Genomic DNA, 17,847 nt, shown 5'->3' with positions numbered 1-17,847 from the left:
CCCCATTTTCTCAGTCAATGCTACATAAAAAGAAAAACAATTAAAATCCGGCCTACTAAGTATGAGCTCATTAAGAAGCTAGTCTGCATTCACCTATTTAAGTTGTCAATTAAGTCATTTCCAGTAAATGAGTAAGTAAATTAGCTGTTTGAAACTATCTTCACTCATTTTCATGAAAATGTTTCATTTAACAAGAAAAAGTTAACAACAAAATATATCAAGAGAAAGAGAAAGAGAAAAAAAATTATGGTCTTAAGAGGCATACAAGTCTGATACAATAGATTATTGTCACCTTTGTTAAAGCCTTTAGTGGGCTATAATTTTAAAAGTTTTTAACACTACACAAGATGAAATGGAGGAGTGTGACGGGTGTATTATGCAATCATAAGATCCTTGATAAAGTGAAAGGCAAGTTCTATAGAACAACGATCAAGCCAACTATGTTGTATGAGTGAATATTGAGCATCTAAGGTACAATATATCCACAAGATGAGTGTGGCAAAGATGCGAATGTTAAGATGAATGTCTAGTATTACGATAGCAGATAAGAGTAGGAACAACCTCATCTGCTAGAGAATGAATGCAAAACATTGAGAATAAAAATGAGAGAGTGTAGATTAAAATGGTTTGATCATGTCTAACGTAGATAATCAAATGCTCTATTACAGAGACCTGATAAATTAGTGATGGAAAGAGTAAGAGGAGAAAGGTGAGACCTAAAATGATGTGAAGGGCAATAGTGTAAAAGATCTATAATTTTTTAATATTAATGTAGAATTGGTATCAAACAAAGCTAAAGGACAAAAAAGAATCCATATCATGGATTTAAATCACAGTAGCAGTAGCGTTTGCATTCATAATTGCGTTTGCATGTAACAGAAATAGGCCTGTAATGGCCGTAACATAATGGTAAAGGCTTATCGCTACACGATTTTTTTTTTTTTATAGAAAATTTGCAAAGTTTACAAAATGAATAGATATTTAAAAATATAAGTAAAATTAAGATATACAACTAAATAAGTATAAATATATCAAATAAAGATGCTAAATCTATCATTCTAAGACATCATTAGCATTAATCAATTTAAAACTAAAATAAAATGTAGATAGTAAAGAACTAACATTATACTTGTACTTAACAAGCATTAATGAAGCCTAAAAGTTTCTTGCTGTTATTTTCTAATTACTTATATATTTTACTAAAATTAATTTTGAAAATAGTTCAAAATTAGAAAAAAAAATAACGTATAGATCTGACAAACTAATGCTTCATGCTATAAATTTAATAAAAACCTAGCATCAAACATAATTTTCTTTAACAAATAAATAAATAACCAAAAAATAAATAAGTAACTCATCTTTTGCAAGATATGGATATGTAAAACTAGAAAGATAGTTTATGATCTTAGCTTAAAGTTTATGATCTTAGCTCAATAGATAAAAAGTGAAAGATTTGTAGAAAGATAGAAAATTTTTTATGCAAAGTTGAAAGTAAGACATAGCAACTTAAGACTCCCTAAACCTAAAACAAATCATGAGGAAGAATTACTACCCCATTTGGAGCAAAAAAAAAAAAAAAACCTGTGAGATAATGGACCCTTACCGTTACTTAATGGTAAATAACGGTTGTTACCGTTACGTAATACGTAAAGACCGTTCCAACCATTACAAGTGTATTTTTTCTGTTACCTTCAAATAACAAGTGTAACGGTAACAAGAGGCTAAAAAACTTTTAAATAATGGTTGTTATTTGAAACCATGGTCCATATAGCAGATCCCAACAAGTTTGGTATTAAGGTTTAGTTGTTATTGTTATTGTTTTGTAGTGCTGCACAATCATTCAGCAAGCACATGTTTTCCATGGAAAAACATATTTTGGAAACCCTAACAGGCATTCTTCCTTTGGTGCCTAAACATGTAGCTATAGATTCTTTCCAGCTTCTATGCCATTTGATTGAGAAGCAGTTGCATATAATCGATTGATGTTTATAATTAATTTTCACAAAATAATGCAATATGATCAATTTCTAGAATTCAACAAAAGCTGAAAATATTTACACAACAAGAAAAAGACAATAATAGAATAGATAGAGAAAGTTTGTCACCGTTTATTACTGCAGCAACATTAATGGAACAACATTAGTGGCAATAATAAAATCAATAACAATGTCAGAGCATTGCAATGATGAACTTAATAAAATTAAGCAATAACTTTAGTAACAGTACAAACTTTCAAATGCAACAGTAATTTCTTGCTCCACCATTGAACCTTATAGAACTTTTTATAAAAGCAAAGGGAAACTGGATGATGATCTTTTAAAAAAACTAATTAAATTGCAGACTTGAAAGTTGGTAGCTCCAAATTTCTTTCATATGTAATAAAATATTGCGTCTTTACCCCCAAATCTCATGGAAACTGTTACACAAGTTGACAGTTCGATCAGCATCTACAGACATAAATGTCTGTATTTCCCCCTCAGAAAATTTGGATCGCTCTGCTAGGGTAACACACAGGCACTAAGAAAAAAAGTATTAATGAATGTAATACCGATGATAAAGCAGTGGCAAGTCATAAAGTGCAAAGCAAATTGAAGACCTGCGTCACTAAAGAAAAACCAGAAACAGGTTATCATTTATCAAACCAGAAGATGAGAGGTCCCAGAGCATCAAGAAAGGGTTTTACATCATATGTAAACAAAGAATAAAGTTAAAATATACATTCCTCAAAGTAAGACAGCAAGCAAACTTAAACATGAGCCAAATGAAAAGCATCAAATTACAATGCTACTAGTTAATTAAATTTAATATATCTCCAGCTATAAATTACAACAAAAATTTCAAACCTCGTGCCAATATGGAATTGTGGATATTCAATGCTTAGCAAAAGGCATAAAGTGCTATATGGTGAACAATTTTTAACAAGATAAGATTACTAAGCAATTATTGAGCAATAGAATAACAAGATGTCAAATTTAACAAGAACATAACTTGGTGCCACGTCAATCCGAAGTTGACAGTAAGAATCAACCCAACCAATCAATGATCAGTTTGTTATCATTAAAGAATTATTGAATTTCCACAGAAGATTTAAGAACAATTTGGATTATTAAAGATTATGTAATCCTAGCGTATTTGTCAGGTCATGGTGGAGTGAAATAGAATGTAATAAAATTTATTTCCTTTTATGAACATTTGTCTTTTCATTGCTAGCATGCTTTACCGTATATTCATAGTTCTTAAAAAAAAACTATGATGTAAACATAATATAGATTTTGATTGACAAGAAACTTGAGACCATTAAAGAATTTCAGAAATATTTTGTTAGCATAAAAACTAGTCCTTAACATCACACATAGTGCAGAATTCACGTTTCCAAAATTTAACTACCCAAACATTTTGATTCAGCTTGTCTTTGCAAACTAAGTTTGTGACTGAAAATACCCTACTTAATTCAACAGGCATTAATTTAATTAGCTTCCAAGTAAACTTGTCAACACATTGGTCCAAAGACAATGAAATAATAGTACAAATAATTAGCTTATATGCATTCCTGTTTAAAACCCTAAGAGAAACAGATGATATATGTACCTTCTGATAAATTACAGTCATAATACCAGATCGTAGCTTTAGCTTCAACTTTGCAAGATGAAATGAATATTGTGTATCTAAGAAAGATCTGCAAAATTAGAAAGGGCATCAAGCCATCAACCAACTATCATGGTTAAAATGTCACCAACTGAAATGAGATAACTGCAGATTGGGAAATAATCTCTAAATGACAAGTAGGGTAAGTGTATCTGCATATATGCATTTGAGTGTGTGAAAATTGAACCTATGAACATCAAGAAAGTAGAATTGCAATCGCTTTACATCTTAAAGGCATGGCTGTTTATGACTCAATCAGATAGAAAAATAGGAACATAATCAATGAAAATCTAGAATTTCTTTATCCCTTTCTTTTTTCTGTTAAGCCTTCATGTTATACAATAATTAGTTCAAATGAATATAAAAATGAGAAGCTTAACAGAAAAAGTTATCCCAACATATTGAAAGACAAACAGCACCAGGAATTGAGGTTTAGAATCCTGAAGTTGTGAACAAAATACACAAGAAAGGTCCCAATCAATGCCTATTATTTTTTCAAAAAATGGTAAGCAGAAACATGGTTATGGATGCCTTTCATTGTCTCCCAAACTTCTTTTGGATCACATGTTAATCCTATTTTGGTAGAATTTCTAGTAAAACTGTGAACCAAAATGTTCAAGACAACCACTGCTTAAAAAGCAATACAAGAAAAAATAAAAGGAAAGAACTGAGGAAAAAAAGAAGCACAAAAGACAATTAATAGAAGATATTAGACTCTAGGATTGATATTTACTTCAAGATAGAAGTAAGGCCCAAGGATAATGCAAGAACATAGCCAGTCCAATGCGCAGAACCTGCAACACCACAATAAATTTTACAACTATAAATTTATCATCATCAAACTTCAAAATGATATGATCACTAAAGCAGCAACTATAAAACAAAAACGGCTGAATACATGCAGTTTGCATGCAAATGCTTCAAAATCCAGAAAGCTAAATTGATGTTATAGAAAGTCAATCACTATATTATTTCTCTGTATATTCTGGTATTCTGTATTCATATTTAAGATTTCTTATTTAGGATTTCTTCCTAATTAGTAAAACACAATTATAGGAATCAATTGTATATATATACCCATGTACAGATTAATTGAAATTAAGGAGAATCATCTCTTTCTACATGGTACCAGAGCAGATTCATTAAGGAATCTAAATCTGGAATTTCTTTCCTGTCTGTTTCTGGACTGAAACCCACTGTTACCCTAGGTCATCTATCTAGGGTGACTATTTGTTCTCACCACCCAGCTCAGGAGAGACCTTGGCAGCCGACCGGCCGTCCCCTCTGATCCAGTCGCCGGAATCCAAGCGCGTGAGGCTCACGCGCCCAACTCAGGTTCTTGCCGTTTCTTCACTCGCCGGCTCGTGGAGGGGCGTCTGCCAGCCGTTTCGACTCTGATCAGCATCGCCGGCTTCGCCTCAACCCCCTCATTCCACCACTCTGTGTTGTTGCCTGATCCAGTACACCATTAAAGGACTTCTGAGGTTTGGCTCCTAGATCCTATTTCGGTATTTGCTTGATTTGTGATTTTGGGTTATTTTGCAGTTGTAAGCACTTTGGATTAGTGTTTCAGTTAGTTTTATTTGTCTCAACAAATGGCAAACAATAAGAATGTTATTTCTGATGTGATTCCGGTGATGACTAAGATCACGAAACACAAACTTAATGGTTCGAATTACCTGGAGTGGAGTAAGACTGTTAGTGTCTATTTGCGTAGTATTGATAAGGATGATCACCTTACTAAGGACCCACCTACTGATGATATACGACAAACTTGACTAAGGGAGGATGCTCGGTTGTTTTTGCAGCTTCGGAACTCGATTCACAGTGAGGTAATTAGTTTAATTAATCACTGTGAATTTGTTAAGGAATTGATGGATTACTTAGATTTTCTGTATTCTGGTAAAGGGAATATCTCCCGTATTTATGATGTTTGTAAGGCATTCTACCGTGCTGAGAAAGATGATAAGTCTCTCACGGCTTATTTTATAAATTTTAAACGGGTATATGAGGAACTTAATGTATTGTTGCCTTTTAGTCCTAATGTGAAAGTTCAGCAAGCCCAACTGAAGTAACTGGCTGTTATGAGTTTTCTTGCAGACCTTCCTTCAGAGTATGAGACTGCTAAATCTTAGATTCTCTCTAGTTTTGAGATTTCCTCTTTGCATGAAACGTTCACATGAGTCATTCGTACAGAGAGCACTCAATCTTCACAGCCTGCCAGTAGTACTCTTATTAGCCGTAATCCAAATGGATAATAGGGTAATAGAAGAGGAAGTAAAGGAGAAATTACAGGCAACAGAGGTAATCAGCGTAATGGGGAGGCTAGTTCTAATTAGGACTCAAGAGGAGTCATTTGTTATTATTGCCATGAGCCTGGCCATAGAAAATATAATTGTCCACAACTTCAGAGGAAAAATCAGCGATCACAGATAGCGCATATAGCAGCAGAGGATTCTACAGCATCTTCTTCTGAGAAAACTGTTTTGGTATCTGCAGAAGATTTTGCACAGTTTTTCCAGTATTAGGCATCTCAAAAGCCTACCAGTTCTCCTGTCACTAGGATCGCTGAGTCAGGTAAATCCACTATATGCCTTGTGTCTTCCTCATCCAAATGGGTTATTGATTCTAGTGAGACAGATCACATGACAGGTAATTCTAGTCTTCTATCTGTTTTTCAGTCTAATCTCACTTCCTCTACTGTTACTTTAGCTGATGGTTCTACTTCTTGTGTCATGGATTCTGGAACTGCGAACCCGACTTCGTCAATTTCTTTGTCATCTGTTTTGTGTCTACCAAAATTCTCTTTTAATCTACTTTCTGTTAGTAAACTTACTCGTACCTTAAATTGTTATGTTTCCTTTTTTCCTGACCAGTGTTTGTTTCAGGATCTTACGACGAAGCAGATTATTGGTAGAGGACGTGAGTCAGGTGGTCTCTACATTCTGGAAAATCATGTACCGCGGTCACTGGTTTGCTCCAGTACCTTAACACCTCTTGAAGCTCACTGTAGATTGGGCCATCCTTCTTTGTCTACCATGAAGAAACTGTGTCCTCAGTTTCAGTCTTTATCAGTACTAGAATGTGAGTCATGTCAGTTTGCAAAACATCATTGTTTACCTTTTGTGTCTAGAGTCAATAAACGGACTTCATCCCCTTTTGAGTTAGTTCATTCTGATGTTTGGGGTCCTTGTTCTGTTACTTCTAAAACTGGATTTCGTTATTTTATTACTTTTGTTGATGATTACTCTCGTGTTACATGGTTATATTTAATGAAGAATCGTTATAAGTTGTTTTCTATCTTTTGTGCCTTTTGTAATGAAATCAAAACTCAATTTAATATTTATGTGCGCATATTAAGAAGTGACAATGCCAAAGAATATCTTTCAGCACAATTTCAGTCTTATATGACACAAAATGGCATTCTTCATCAGTCTTTCTATGTTGATACCCCATCCCAGAATGGCGTGGCCGAAAGAAAAAATCGACATCTTCTTGAGGTAACTCGTGCTCTTCTTTTTCATATGAAAGTTCCTAAACACTTTTGGGAGGATGCAGTTTCTACGGCATATTTTTTGATCAATTGTATGCCGTCTTCTGTCCTTAATGGGGATATTCCTTATACTGCTTTGTTTCCTACAAAATCTTTATTCCCTGTTGAACCCCGTATTTTTTGTTGTACCTGTTTTGTGCGTGATGTTCGTCCACAGGTTACTAAATTGGATCCGAAGTCTCTCAAATGTGTCTTTCTTGGGTACTCCCGACTCCAAAAAGGGTACCGCTGTTTTTCTCCTACTCTTAATCATTATCTTGTTTCTGCAGATATCACATTTTTTTAGTCCACTCCATTCTTTCCTCAATCATCTGTGTATGAGAGTCAAGGAGAGGAGGATGATCTCTTAATATATACTGTCCAACCAATGTCTAGTCCTCTCCCACAACCTGTTCCTTCTGTCTCTAGACCTACTCGACCTCCTCGACCTCCCGTTGTTCATGTTTATTCCAGGAGATTGGAGATTCCTGACTCAGATTCTCCACCAGCTACTTCATTGCGAGATCCTGTACCTCATACTGATCATGATTCTGACCTAAACTTACATATTGCTCTACGTAAAGGTAAGCGCTCATGCACTTACCTATCTCTTCTTTTGTTTTTTATAATCAATTGTCTTCTTATTCTCGGTGTTTTGTTACTTCTTTAGACTCTGTTCCTATCCCTAATACTGTTAGTGAGGCACTGTCTTATCCTGACTGGTGTGCTGCTATGAAAGAGGAAATGAAGGCTTTAGATGCTAATGGTACATGGGAACTGTTGCCTTTGCTCACTGGTAAGAAAGCTATTGGTTGCAAATGGGTATTTACAGTAAAGGTAAATCCTGATGGTTCTGTGGCTAGGTTAAAAGCACGCCTTGTGGCAAAAGGATATGCTCAGACATATGGGGTTGATTACTCTGACATTTTTTCTCCTGTAACTAAACTTACTTCTGTTAGCTTGTTTATCTCTTTAGCAGCTACATATGATTGGCCTCTGCACCAATTGGATATCAACAATGCTTTCCTTCATGGTGATCTTCAGGAGGAGGTGTATGTGGAGCAACCACCTAGGTTTGTTGCTCAGGGGGAGTTGGGCAAAGTTTGTAGGCTTCGGAAGTCTCTTTATGGCTTGAAACAAAGTCCTAGGGCCTGGTTTGGGAGATTCAGTGAAGCAGTACAGAAATTTGTTATGCAAAAGAGTAAGTGTGATCACTCAGTATTTTATAAGCAATCTGAGGCTGGTCTAATTCTCCTAGTAGTCTATGCGGATGACATTGTCATTACTGGGAGTGACTCTGCAGGTATTTCCTCTCTTAAAACCTTCCTCCAAACCTAGTTCCAGACCAAAGACTTGGGATTGTTAAAGTATTTCTTGGGTATTGAAGTTATGAGAAGTAAGAAGGGTATTTTCTTGTCTCAAAGAAAATATGTCATCGATCTATTGACAGAGACAGGAAAATTAGATGCTAAGCCTTACAGTGCACCAATGACTCCAAATTTATAACTGTTAGCAGGGGATAGTGAGTTGTTTGAAGATCCAGAGAGATACAGGAGATTGGTAGGAAAATTGAACTACCTTACAGTCACTCGTCCTGACATTGCTTACGCCGTTAGTGTAGTAAGTCAGTTTATGTCTTCCCCAACTGTTGCTCATTGGGAAGCCTTGGGACAAATCTTGTGTTATCTGAAGGGCGCTCCAGGAAGAGGTTTGTTATATGGTAATCATGGGCATTTGAATGTTGAATGTTTTTCAGATGCCAACTAGGCTGGATCTAAGGTTGACAGAAGGTCAACTACTAGATATTGTATTTTTGTTGGAGGAAATTTGGTGTCTTGGAGAAGCAAGAAGCAGAGTGTAGTTTCTCAATCTAATGCTAAATCGGAATACAGAGCCATGGCACAATCAGTATGTGAGGTAATATGGATACTTCAATTACTAGATGAGACAGGTTTTTAGACCTCCCTGCCTGCAAAATTGTGGTATGATAATCAAGCTGCTCTCCATATTGCTTCTAATCCGGTGTTTCATGAGCGGACCAAACATATTAAGATTGATTGTCACTTTGTTCGTGAAAAGATTCAACAACAGATCATCTCAACAGGACACATCAAAACTGGAGAGCAGTTATGAGATATTTTCACAAAAACTCTGAATGGAGCTAGGATTGACTACATTTGTAACAAGTTGGGCATTATTAACATCTATGCTCCAACTTGAGGGGGAGTGTTATGGAAAGTCAATCACTATATTATTTCTCTGTATATTCTGTATTCTGTATTTCTATTTATGATTTCTTATTCAGAATTTCTTCCTAATTAGTAGAACACAATTATAGGAATCAATTGTATATATATACCCATGTATAGATTAATTGAAATTAAGAAGAATCATCTCTTTCTACAGATCTATCATTAGCTAAAACATTAAATGAAAGAACACATATTTGTTGTTCCAATACACCCAGTTGGCAATAAAATTGGTTACATTACAGAACCATGAAGAGAGGAGCTTATTGAACAGTGAGGCAAACAGAAAATCCACAACTGGGAAAGGCCAAAACAAAAATGACATGACAATTATCTTAAATTTACAGTGTCACCCCAAAACCAGTAGATGCTATCTAAAGAACCAAAAATAAAAACTGATCCATGCTCCATACCTTGTTGAAGAAACCGAATGAGTTTATTGAGAAGCAGTGGCCCCGCAAAACCAATACAATCATTCAACACCTGTAAAAGTAAAATTTCTCACTGTAAAGCTATTTCCCTTTGAGAAAGAACTAGAAGAAATTAGTCAATGAAAATATTATTCATCATAGACATATTTTATTAAGCAATAAGCATTGGCTAGAGACACTAATATCATCAATTGGAATGGCTTTCTCTGTGATATGTTTTATGCAATCCAATATTTTTTGTTTTTATTCCCCTTTTTTAATATTGTGGTCTGAGATTTCAGTAAAAGGGAAACTTTTCTCATGAAAACCAAACACCTATCACAAAAGATAAATACGCCTTACTTATTTGCTTAATTTTAACGATGTTTACAAGAGTAATATGTGACATAATTTTAGCTCAGCAACTCCTTCAGCGTGCAAATGAAATAAAATAAGCATTAGCACTGTCATAACAAAGGTACTAATTTAAAAAGAGAAAGCAAAATGAGGAACTGCATCAGTAACCAACAATTCAAAAGAACAATTTACTACATGAAGAACTTAAATTAGGTTCAGCACCCTATCTTGATAATAACTATAATCACATAAATTTTATATTATAGTGAGAAATTCAGCCTGAAAGAATAAATTACCTTTAATAAACCAATACAAAAATATGGCCATCCATATGCGTAACAGATTGCTTTAAACAAGAAGGGGTTAGAGCTACTCTGCTGAGCTCGCCAGAAGCTTAGCAACCTATCATGACAGGTTGACGGTTCCATGTCATTAGGTAGCCAAAGCAAATCCTCAAAGCCAAGCTGCTTTATGATGCCACGCTTCATCACAGAAGTGATAGCTTTGAATGTCATGAGATCCCAACTGCTCCATGTGTTTCCCTTTGATAGTAACATGAAATGCAATAATTTATTGTGATTTTTATTGACTTCAAACAAAAAACAAGAAAAATAAATAACAAAAAAGATCGAGGACCTCATTATGGGCATAAGCTCACCTCAACCAAAAAATTGACATTGCACTACTCATGAACCAGAAGAGGGAGACAGTGGTCAACTGTTTCATAGGTGATAGCACTATAACACATTGAAAGAAGAAGAAGGTGTGGCAGAACTGTGCTACATGTTGGTAAGTGCGTTCAATTGACCCCACTTAATTTTTAAAAATTAAAAAAACTTTAATATATGCTATCTATTAAATTATTTATACGACACCACTAAAATATTTTTTTATCCCTTTAAAATCTTCAAAATATTATTATTTTTAATAAATTTAGACTTATTTGACACTTTATCATAGTCTACAATTTTATTTTTTTTAAATAAATTATAAAGCCTGAAAAAAAAAAACTATCTATTAAAACTCTAAAAAACAGTCATCTCTTTTTCTCTCCAACTCTTTTTTCTCTATATAACTTTCATCTCTTATCTATTTCATATTTACAGAATCATCATTCCCCTCTCTCTCTCTCTCTCTCTCTCTCTCTCTCTCTCTCTCTCTCTCTCTCTCTCTCTCTCTCTCTCTCTGTGTGTGTGTGTGTGTGTGTGTATCTCTTATTAATGGTATTAGTTTTTATTTTCTTTTTCATTTCCTTTTTATGTTCACTAAACTAGTGGGCAAACTCAATTTCATAAGTTAAATTTTTATTTTTTTTTTATTTCACTTTCTTGTAAAATTACTATTGATATTACCTGTTACAACTTACAACTAAAAGCGTTGAAAAGGCATTTTCTACCATGAAAATTGTGGAAACTCAATGGGAGATCAGTTATTGAATGATCCTTGCTTATATATATTGAGAAAGATGTTTTTGATAACATTGATAATTATAAGAAATCACGCAATACCTTCCAGAAAATGAAAACTCGTTAAGGACAATTGTAAATTTAAGATTGTAGTGAAAATTTATTATTTTATAAAATTATTTTTTTTAACTAAATTATTGTTATATATTGAAAATTTACATGCATTATTATATTTTTTCTCTTAATAGATAGTTTATTATTATATAATATTTTTTTCTCTAAATTAAGTAAATTAAAATTTTTCGACCCCACTAACATATATTCCTGGCTCAGCCCAGAAGTCAAGAAAGCCAACTATAAACACAATAATCCAATGGAACAAGTTTTTGTACTGTTTAACTGTTCAACAACAATAAATGTGATGCATCAATTAAGGAGGACCTTTATATTTATGGTATGGGGCTTGTCAAACTACAGTATTCAAGTCAACTTCAGTTCAGCTCCATAAAGCACAAAAAAATGAGTAAAATCTAATCTAATCCAGATATTCTCTGTAAACTGCTCAATTAGGGAAGAAAAAAAATAAAATTCAAATACAGACATCCTCTCTCGTGGTTCACGCATCAATATGCAATTAACCGAGATTAAAATCAATGGATCTTTGGTTGCTGAAGTATAAAATAATAAAATAGACTGATGATAGTGCAAGAATTCCAAAGTATTGAAAAACTTGTTTAACTACAAACTTTAATGCTCCTGCAGGAAAATATATATTAAAAACTTTTGACTACAAAATATGAAAATCAAATAATCTATACTTTTATAAGGAAGAAAGTGTAAATCTTCCTGAAAAAAATTATAATGGCTACAAATCACTTACAGAATCCCCAGGAAAACTTCCCTCAATATCCATATCAACAGAAAGAAGCGGATCTTCCATTGAACTACAATTCAGCAAGTAGCAATATCGTCAATGAATCCCAATATTAGAAAAATAACAAGGATGTAGCGTGACATTTATTCATTCACAGAAAAACAAATCTCAAACGAACAAATAAGTGACAAGATGATGTGGTATATTGACATGATAACTTACAGTAAACAAATGATCAATGGGAAAACAAATTCAATCATTGTACTTAACTGTTAGTGAACAAATATACCAGGGTATGTAGCGATTATTAACAGACAGATATAACTCAGAGCTGATGTTTCATTATGTGCATGAGTACATGCATACATGCACACATGTACAAGTGTCTCTGTGAATGTGTTTGAGAAAGAAAATGGCCATTCAACAGAGTAAATGATGCTTGCTTAATGGAATTGAGAAACAAACTCTTTTAAATCAGATTATCAGAAGCCCCTTCAGTTATCATAAAATGCTATAACAATGAAGGATTAGAAGCCATGGTGATTAAAGATAGCAATAACATGCACCTTACAGGACTTTCCATATTAAGTTTTCTGTTTTCACATCTAATTCCTCCACGAAAAAACACTGCCTTCATAATAATTTATTTAAGCATTTTAAACCAAATCATCCCATTATTCAACATGGTTCTCAATATTCGTTCCAATAATAATTGAACATCTTTCTGTTTGGCAACTTATATTACTCAGCTGCATCTGCAATGGCATATTTTACTACAACTCCAATGCAAAAAAAAAATTGAACTGTCACAAATATCTTTGGTAGTATCATATGAGGTGATGGAAAGGTACATTTTTACGAGGGGGGGAATCTGAAATAAAGTTATGAAAAATGAAGAAAAGTTCATGTTCAACAAGATCTACCCAGACAATCACATATAATGAACTAGAAGTCAGTAACAACAATAAGGAACCAAATCATTTTCAAAATATAACCACTGGAATTACACAGACCCATTCTAACAAGCCAACCATAACATCAAGTCATAAACAATATAACCACAATTCCTTTGCTAGCATTAAGAGATTTTGCACTTGAATTATCTATAAGCTTGTTATGGTGACACCAGTGCAATATTGTTACTATAAAAAAATAAAGACATTGCAAGCAAAAAATTGAGAGGTTATCGTTATACCTGCCCTTGGAAGATGACTGTTTTATCCTGATGATATTGATGGATATGCCAAACATGATATCCAACAAAACAACTGAACTTTCTTTCAGACATTCCAAAACCTGCCCTCATAAAATTTTCAAAGAATTAAGATTTCATCTTATCAGGGAAGAAAAAAATGAAATACCGCAAAACAAACGTATATACAATAAAAGATTACCCAAGACAATTTAAAAGAAATACCATTTATGTTTCCAGACATAATAAAATGCCCATGTGCATAATATTCTTTAGTACCTAAACAACACAAATGCCACTAACAATTGAATGAAGGTCTCCAAAAAGTATGACAAGGAGTTTAAGAATAGCCTTCGGAGAGTAGATATATCAAGCAAAACCTAGAAGGTTTTCCACCACATGAGTATGATCTGCAACTTATAGCATGTCGATCATAACAACAATATTAGAAATGATATGCAAACTTGAATTCATCATGACTCAAAATTGGAGGGTTCAAGTTTGACAATAATGTTCTATTTGATAACATGTTGACACAATTATGCCATGTAGGGTTGGCCTGGAATTGACATGCTTTGCACATAATCAATTAATTATGAAAATAACATATTGTTTATAACCTTTCACACTTATTTAAATATTATATAATTATTTACACAAATTTTATATTTTTGCATGTAAAATATAAAAAACAATTTGATATGTTTAACCTGTCATAAATTTCTTTGAAGTATAATTATATAACTCAACTCGACTCAACTCAACCTTTATCCCAAGAATTTGGGTCGGTTATATGGATTCTCTTTCTCCATTCTAAATGATTTTGGGTTAAATCCTCGGAAATGTGTAATACTTCTAAGTCATGTTGTACTACTCTTCTCCAAGTCAGTTTAGGTCTACCCCTTCTTTTCTTTCTATCCTCTAACCTAATGTGCTCTACTTGTCTTAAAGTATAATTACAACAAAGCAAATTTATATTTTGGCTAGTCCGTAGAGACAAAAATGTTACATCCACGGCTTAATCCACTGAAACAAATAACAGCATAGAAAATCACTTATGACCATGCAATGCAGAGATAAGGAACCTAAAAGGGAAAAAAAAAGTACCTCCAATGAAGAAAATGTTTTGTGCAGATGAAGAATTTCCAGTAGTGCTTTCATGATCCACCAGATACAAAGAAGCCAATTGCAAAATAAGTCATGGAAACAGGCCCACTTTACAGAAATTATGATGGTTGTCTGCACACTTGCAGGAACAGAATATTGAATTAAAATCTTGAGCCAGCATAAAAAGCTCATGACAACAAGGAAAACATCTTAAGTTAGAAACAGCTTACCCAGAGTATCAATTGAGAACTTTTGAAAAGCCATTCATGATATACAATAAAGTCTCCATTAAGTTCTTTCTTCAAAAGAAAAACCATGTCCACAAATGACAAACATGCTCCAAGTGCAGGTAGAAAATGAAACACAACCTTTTCTCTGAAGTTCATCTGTGTAATTCTTATAAAAGCATTAGAATTATTCTAAAAATTGTTTTAAAAGAAAATTAGAGATGCCTAATCCAGAAAGAAAGAAAGGAATTGACATTAATCTTGGATATATAATTTGGAGAAGAAGTCAGGCAGGTAGTTAAGGGTAACATTTAGTGCACACCCACCAGCATGAAGAACTGATAGTCAAATAAGGAAATCCAGCAGCAAAACACATAAAGTTACTGATCACAATAGAGGTTTGGAAAACTTCTAGTTCAAGTTCAACATAAGGTCACAGCACAGCCTAAGTAGCAACTGCACCTCTCCAGTAGAGAGAAGCTTCTATGCACAAGTCTATCAGTTCTAATATGAGGAGGAACAACGTAATCTGTTTGGCCAAAAGGCACAAATACTAATCAAGTGTATTTTTCAGAAAATCCACATAGGCAGAGATTTTTTATCAGAGACTTAAATGCTAGTGAGAGTATTTCATAACATACAACAGATAAATAGAAGCTCAAGCTATTATGAGCAATGAATGGATATTGAATAAGTTGAAAGATCAATTTCAAGATGAGATACATTCAAGGTCATGGCAAACTAGGTTTACCAAAAGTGATGATTAAACAATCAAAGCATAATTTCACTCTGCAAGTACATTCCTGTACCGGGAACAAGGACTCCTGACTTGTTTAGTGTAGAACTTGTAATACAACAGAGAAATATTAACTAAATCTATATTAATTGAGCATATAACTTCTAAAGGATTAGTCCACCATGTAATAATTTTTGAATGGCAAGAGGACATCTAGTTATAATGAACTAACGTTTTTGTCAGAATTCATCTTGTAACTTCATGCAAAGTTTAAGGATACAGAAAGAACTAACAGTCAGCTTAACAGTCTACTTGAATTAAAAAGGGCAGAGTTTATAAACCATGCATCTCAAAGGTGGTATCTGATAGGAAATTTTGAAACTAAATAAACTATGCATCTCAAAGTGGAAAAGATAAACAGTCAAAGCCATCAGAATCACATTAAATTAGACACATGGAGTTTATTCGTGACAGATATTGTCACTAAGTTATAGCAGATAAAAAATTTAATACAGAGTGCAGCTGCGTGCATCATATGATTATTCATCTAACCCTTGCTTTTTCCTTTTTTTTTTTTTAAAAAAATACTATCCTCCTTAACCAAATGCATCCTGAAGGAAACACAGACACAGCTTAAGATGATTATCTCAGTGTTGCTTTCCAATACCCTTTCCTTACAGTTTTCAGCAAGTAAGTAGACCATAAGTATATAAAAGAATAAAGAATCTACCCTGTGGCTTCCTCTGGCGTTCCTCAGAGTAATTGCAAGTATTGAAATCATAAGAACAGTCACTACATTTGCACAAAATCCTAAAACTGTATCCATTGTCAAGGAAACGTAATTAACAACACCTATTAGTATCTTATAGAGCTGAAAAGGAAACCTCCTCAACATACACAAAAGGATATATATTATCAAAACATTCTGAGATTTTATTTCCATCCCATACCTGAAAAAAAAGGAAAAAAGAAAAGCAGAAAATTAAACCTTAGAATGCGAATTAAAATACTCAAATAGGGGGAAAGCGAAAAGGAGGAGAGAAGAGAAGGAGGGGGAGGGTGGTGTTGGTGGGGTGTGTTTGTTCACAATTCTGGAATATTTTGCCAAAGAGCAAAATTCTTATTTGTTCTCTTTTAATATGATAAACCAAATTAATTTTGACAAAATATCAAGTTAAGCTTCTTCACAGGTCTTTGAGTAAATTGTACAGTATTTCTTCACACAGTTACTATGCAAAGGAACAAGAATTGCACTTTATTGAGCATTCCTATACTTCCCCAGCAACTAACCAGAAGTTGAACTAATTCTACATAGAAACGGACTTGAAGGCTCTCCTCATTAAAATCACAGAAAAACACGGGTCCAATTTCTAATTTCAAAAAACAAAAAAGAAGTATTGGGAATTCCAGTTACATAATTTTTCATGTTACATCAGCCACAGCAAATTGGCTTAAAGAGAGAAGAGGGAAAGGGTGGAGAAGAGAAGCATACAAATGGAGAATTAGGGCAAATGAGATTCTTCCACTCCATTGCTTTGGTTGCAAAGGGAGCAATCATATGAGACAACCAAAAGGGGAATTTTCCCATAACTTCGAAACTTAAATTTGAGAGAAAATGCCTGATTAATATAGGCACCCAAAAAATGCAGTTTCTCCCGCTTTGGACGTCCACGCGCAGGTGCAAGAAGTAGAGATTTTTTTAAGTTTTTTTTTTTTACGAAATTTAATCCAATTTTAATTAAATAGTATCGGTGAGTTCAATTTTTTTAATTAAAATTAAATTAATTAAAATTTTTAATAAATCAAATCAAATTAAATTATATAAAATTTCATGTAAAATGAATATCAAATTAAATTAAATTGAATTAAAATAAAATAAAATAAAATAAAATAAATTAATTATTTAATTTAATTTAATTTATCAATTTAAACTTATCAGGCTCAATTTTAATTATATTTTTTATTTTTAATTTTAATTTAAGATTTAATAATAATTAATTAAAAATAAATTATTTGATTTTATTAATTTGAAAAACTAAATTAAATAAATTAAATTTCCTTGGTTTCTTGCCCTTTCTTCAAAATTATAAAATAAAATATTCACATTTGTAC

General features: G+C 33.3%; 1 protein-coding gene across 5 annotated transcripts in view; it reads right to left on the bottom strand.

Annotated features, from left to right (window-relative positions):
* The window catches only part of LOC110644850 (ABC transporter C family member 13), a 48,857-nt gene extending 31,431 nt beyond the window's left edge, over positions 1 to 17,426 (bottom strand). For 2 of the 5 annotated variants that reach the window (XM_058148726.1, XM_058148727.1), the window contains exons 1-11: positions 17,228 to 17,421; positions 16,466 to 16,685; positions 15,003 to 15,158; positions 14,773 to 14,904; positions 13,669 to 13,769; positions 12,480 to 12,543; positions 10,490 to 10,735; positions 9,840 to 9,909; positions 4,379 to 4,439; positions 3,589 to 3,676; positions 2,399 to 2,517 (exon numbers count right to left, since the gene is read on the bottom strand). In XM_058148726.1, the coding sequence (XP_058004709.1) occupies positions 2,399 to 2,517; positions 3,589 to 3,676; positions 4,379 to 4,439; positions 9,840 to 9,909; positions 10,490 to 10,735; positions 12,480 to 12,543; positions 13,669 to 13,769; positions 14,773 to 14,904; positions 15,003 to 15,158; positions 16,466 to 16,678 (1,250 nt within the window). In that variant the 5' untranslated portion in view covers positions 16,679 to 16,685; positions 17,228 to 17,421. Of the gene's footprint in view, positions 1 to 2,398; positions 2,518 to 3,588; positions 3,677 to 4,378; positions 4,440 to 9,839; positions 9,910 to 10,489; positions 10,736 to 12,479; positions 12,544 to 13,668; positions 13,770 to 14,772; positions 14,905 to 15,002; positions 15,159 to 16,465; positions 16,686 to 17,227 lie in introns of all 5 variants that reach the window. The other 3 variants (XM_021797809.2, XM_058148729.1, XM_058148728.1) reach the window with 3 other exon arrangements.
* Between the last annotated feature and the right edge of the window lie 421 nt (positions 17,427 to 17,847).

Source organism: Hevea brasiliensis, chromosome 6, assembly GCF_030052815.1.
Source record: "Hevea brasiliensis isolate MT/VB/25A 57/8 chromosome 6, ASM3005281v1, whole genome shotgun sequence".
NCBI lineage: Eukaryota > Viridiplantae > Streptophyta > Magnoliopsida > Malpighiales > Euphorbiaceae > Hevea > Hevea brasiliensis.
The sequence above is the reverse complement of the archived record's forward strand: the minus strand, read 5'-3'. Positions and strand labels throughout refer to the sequence as shown.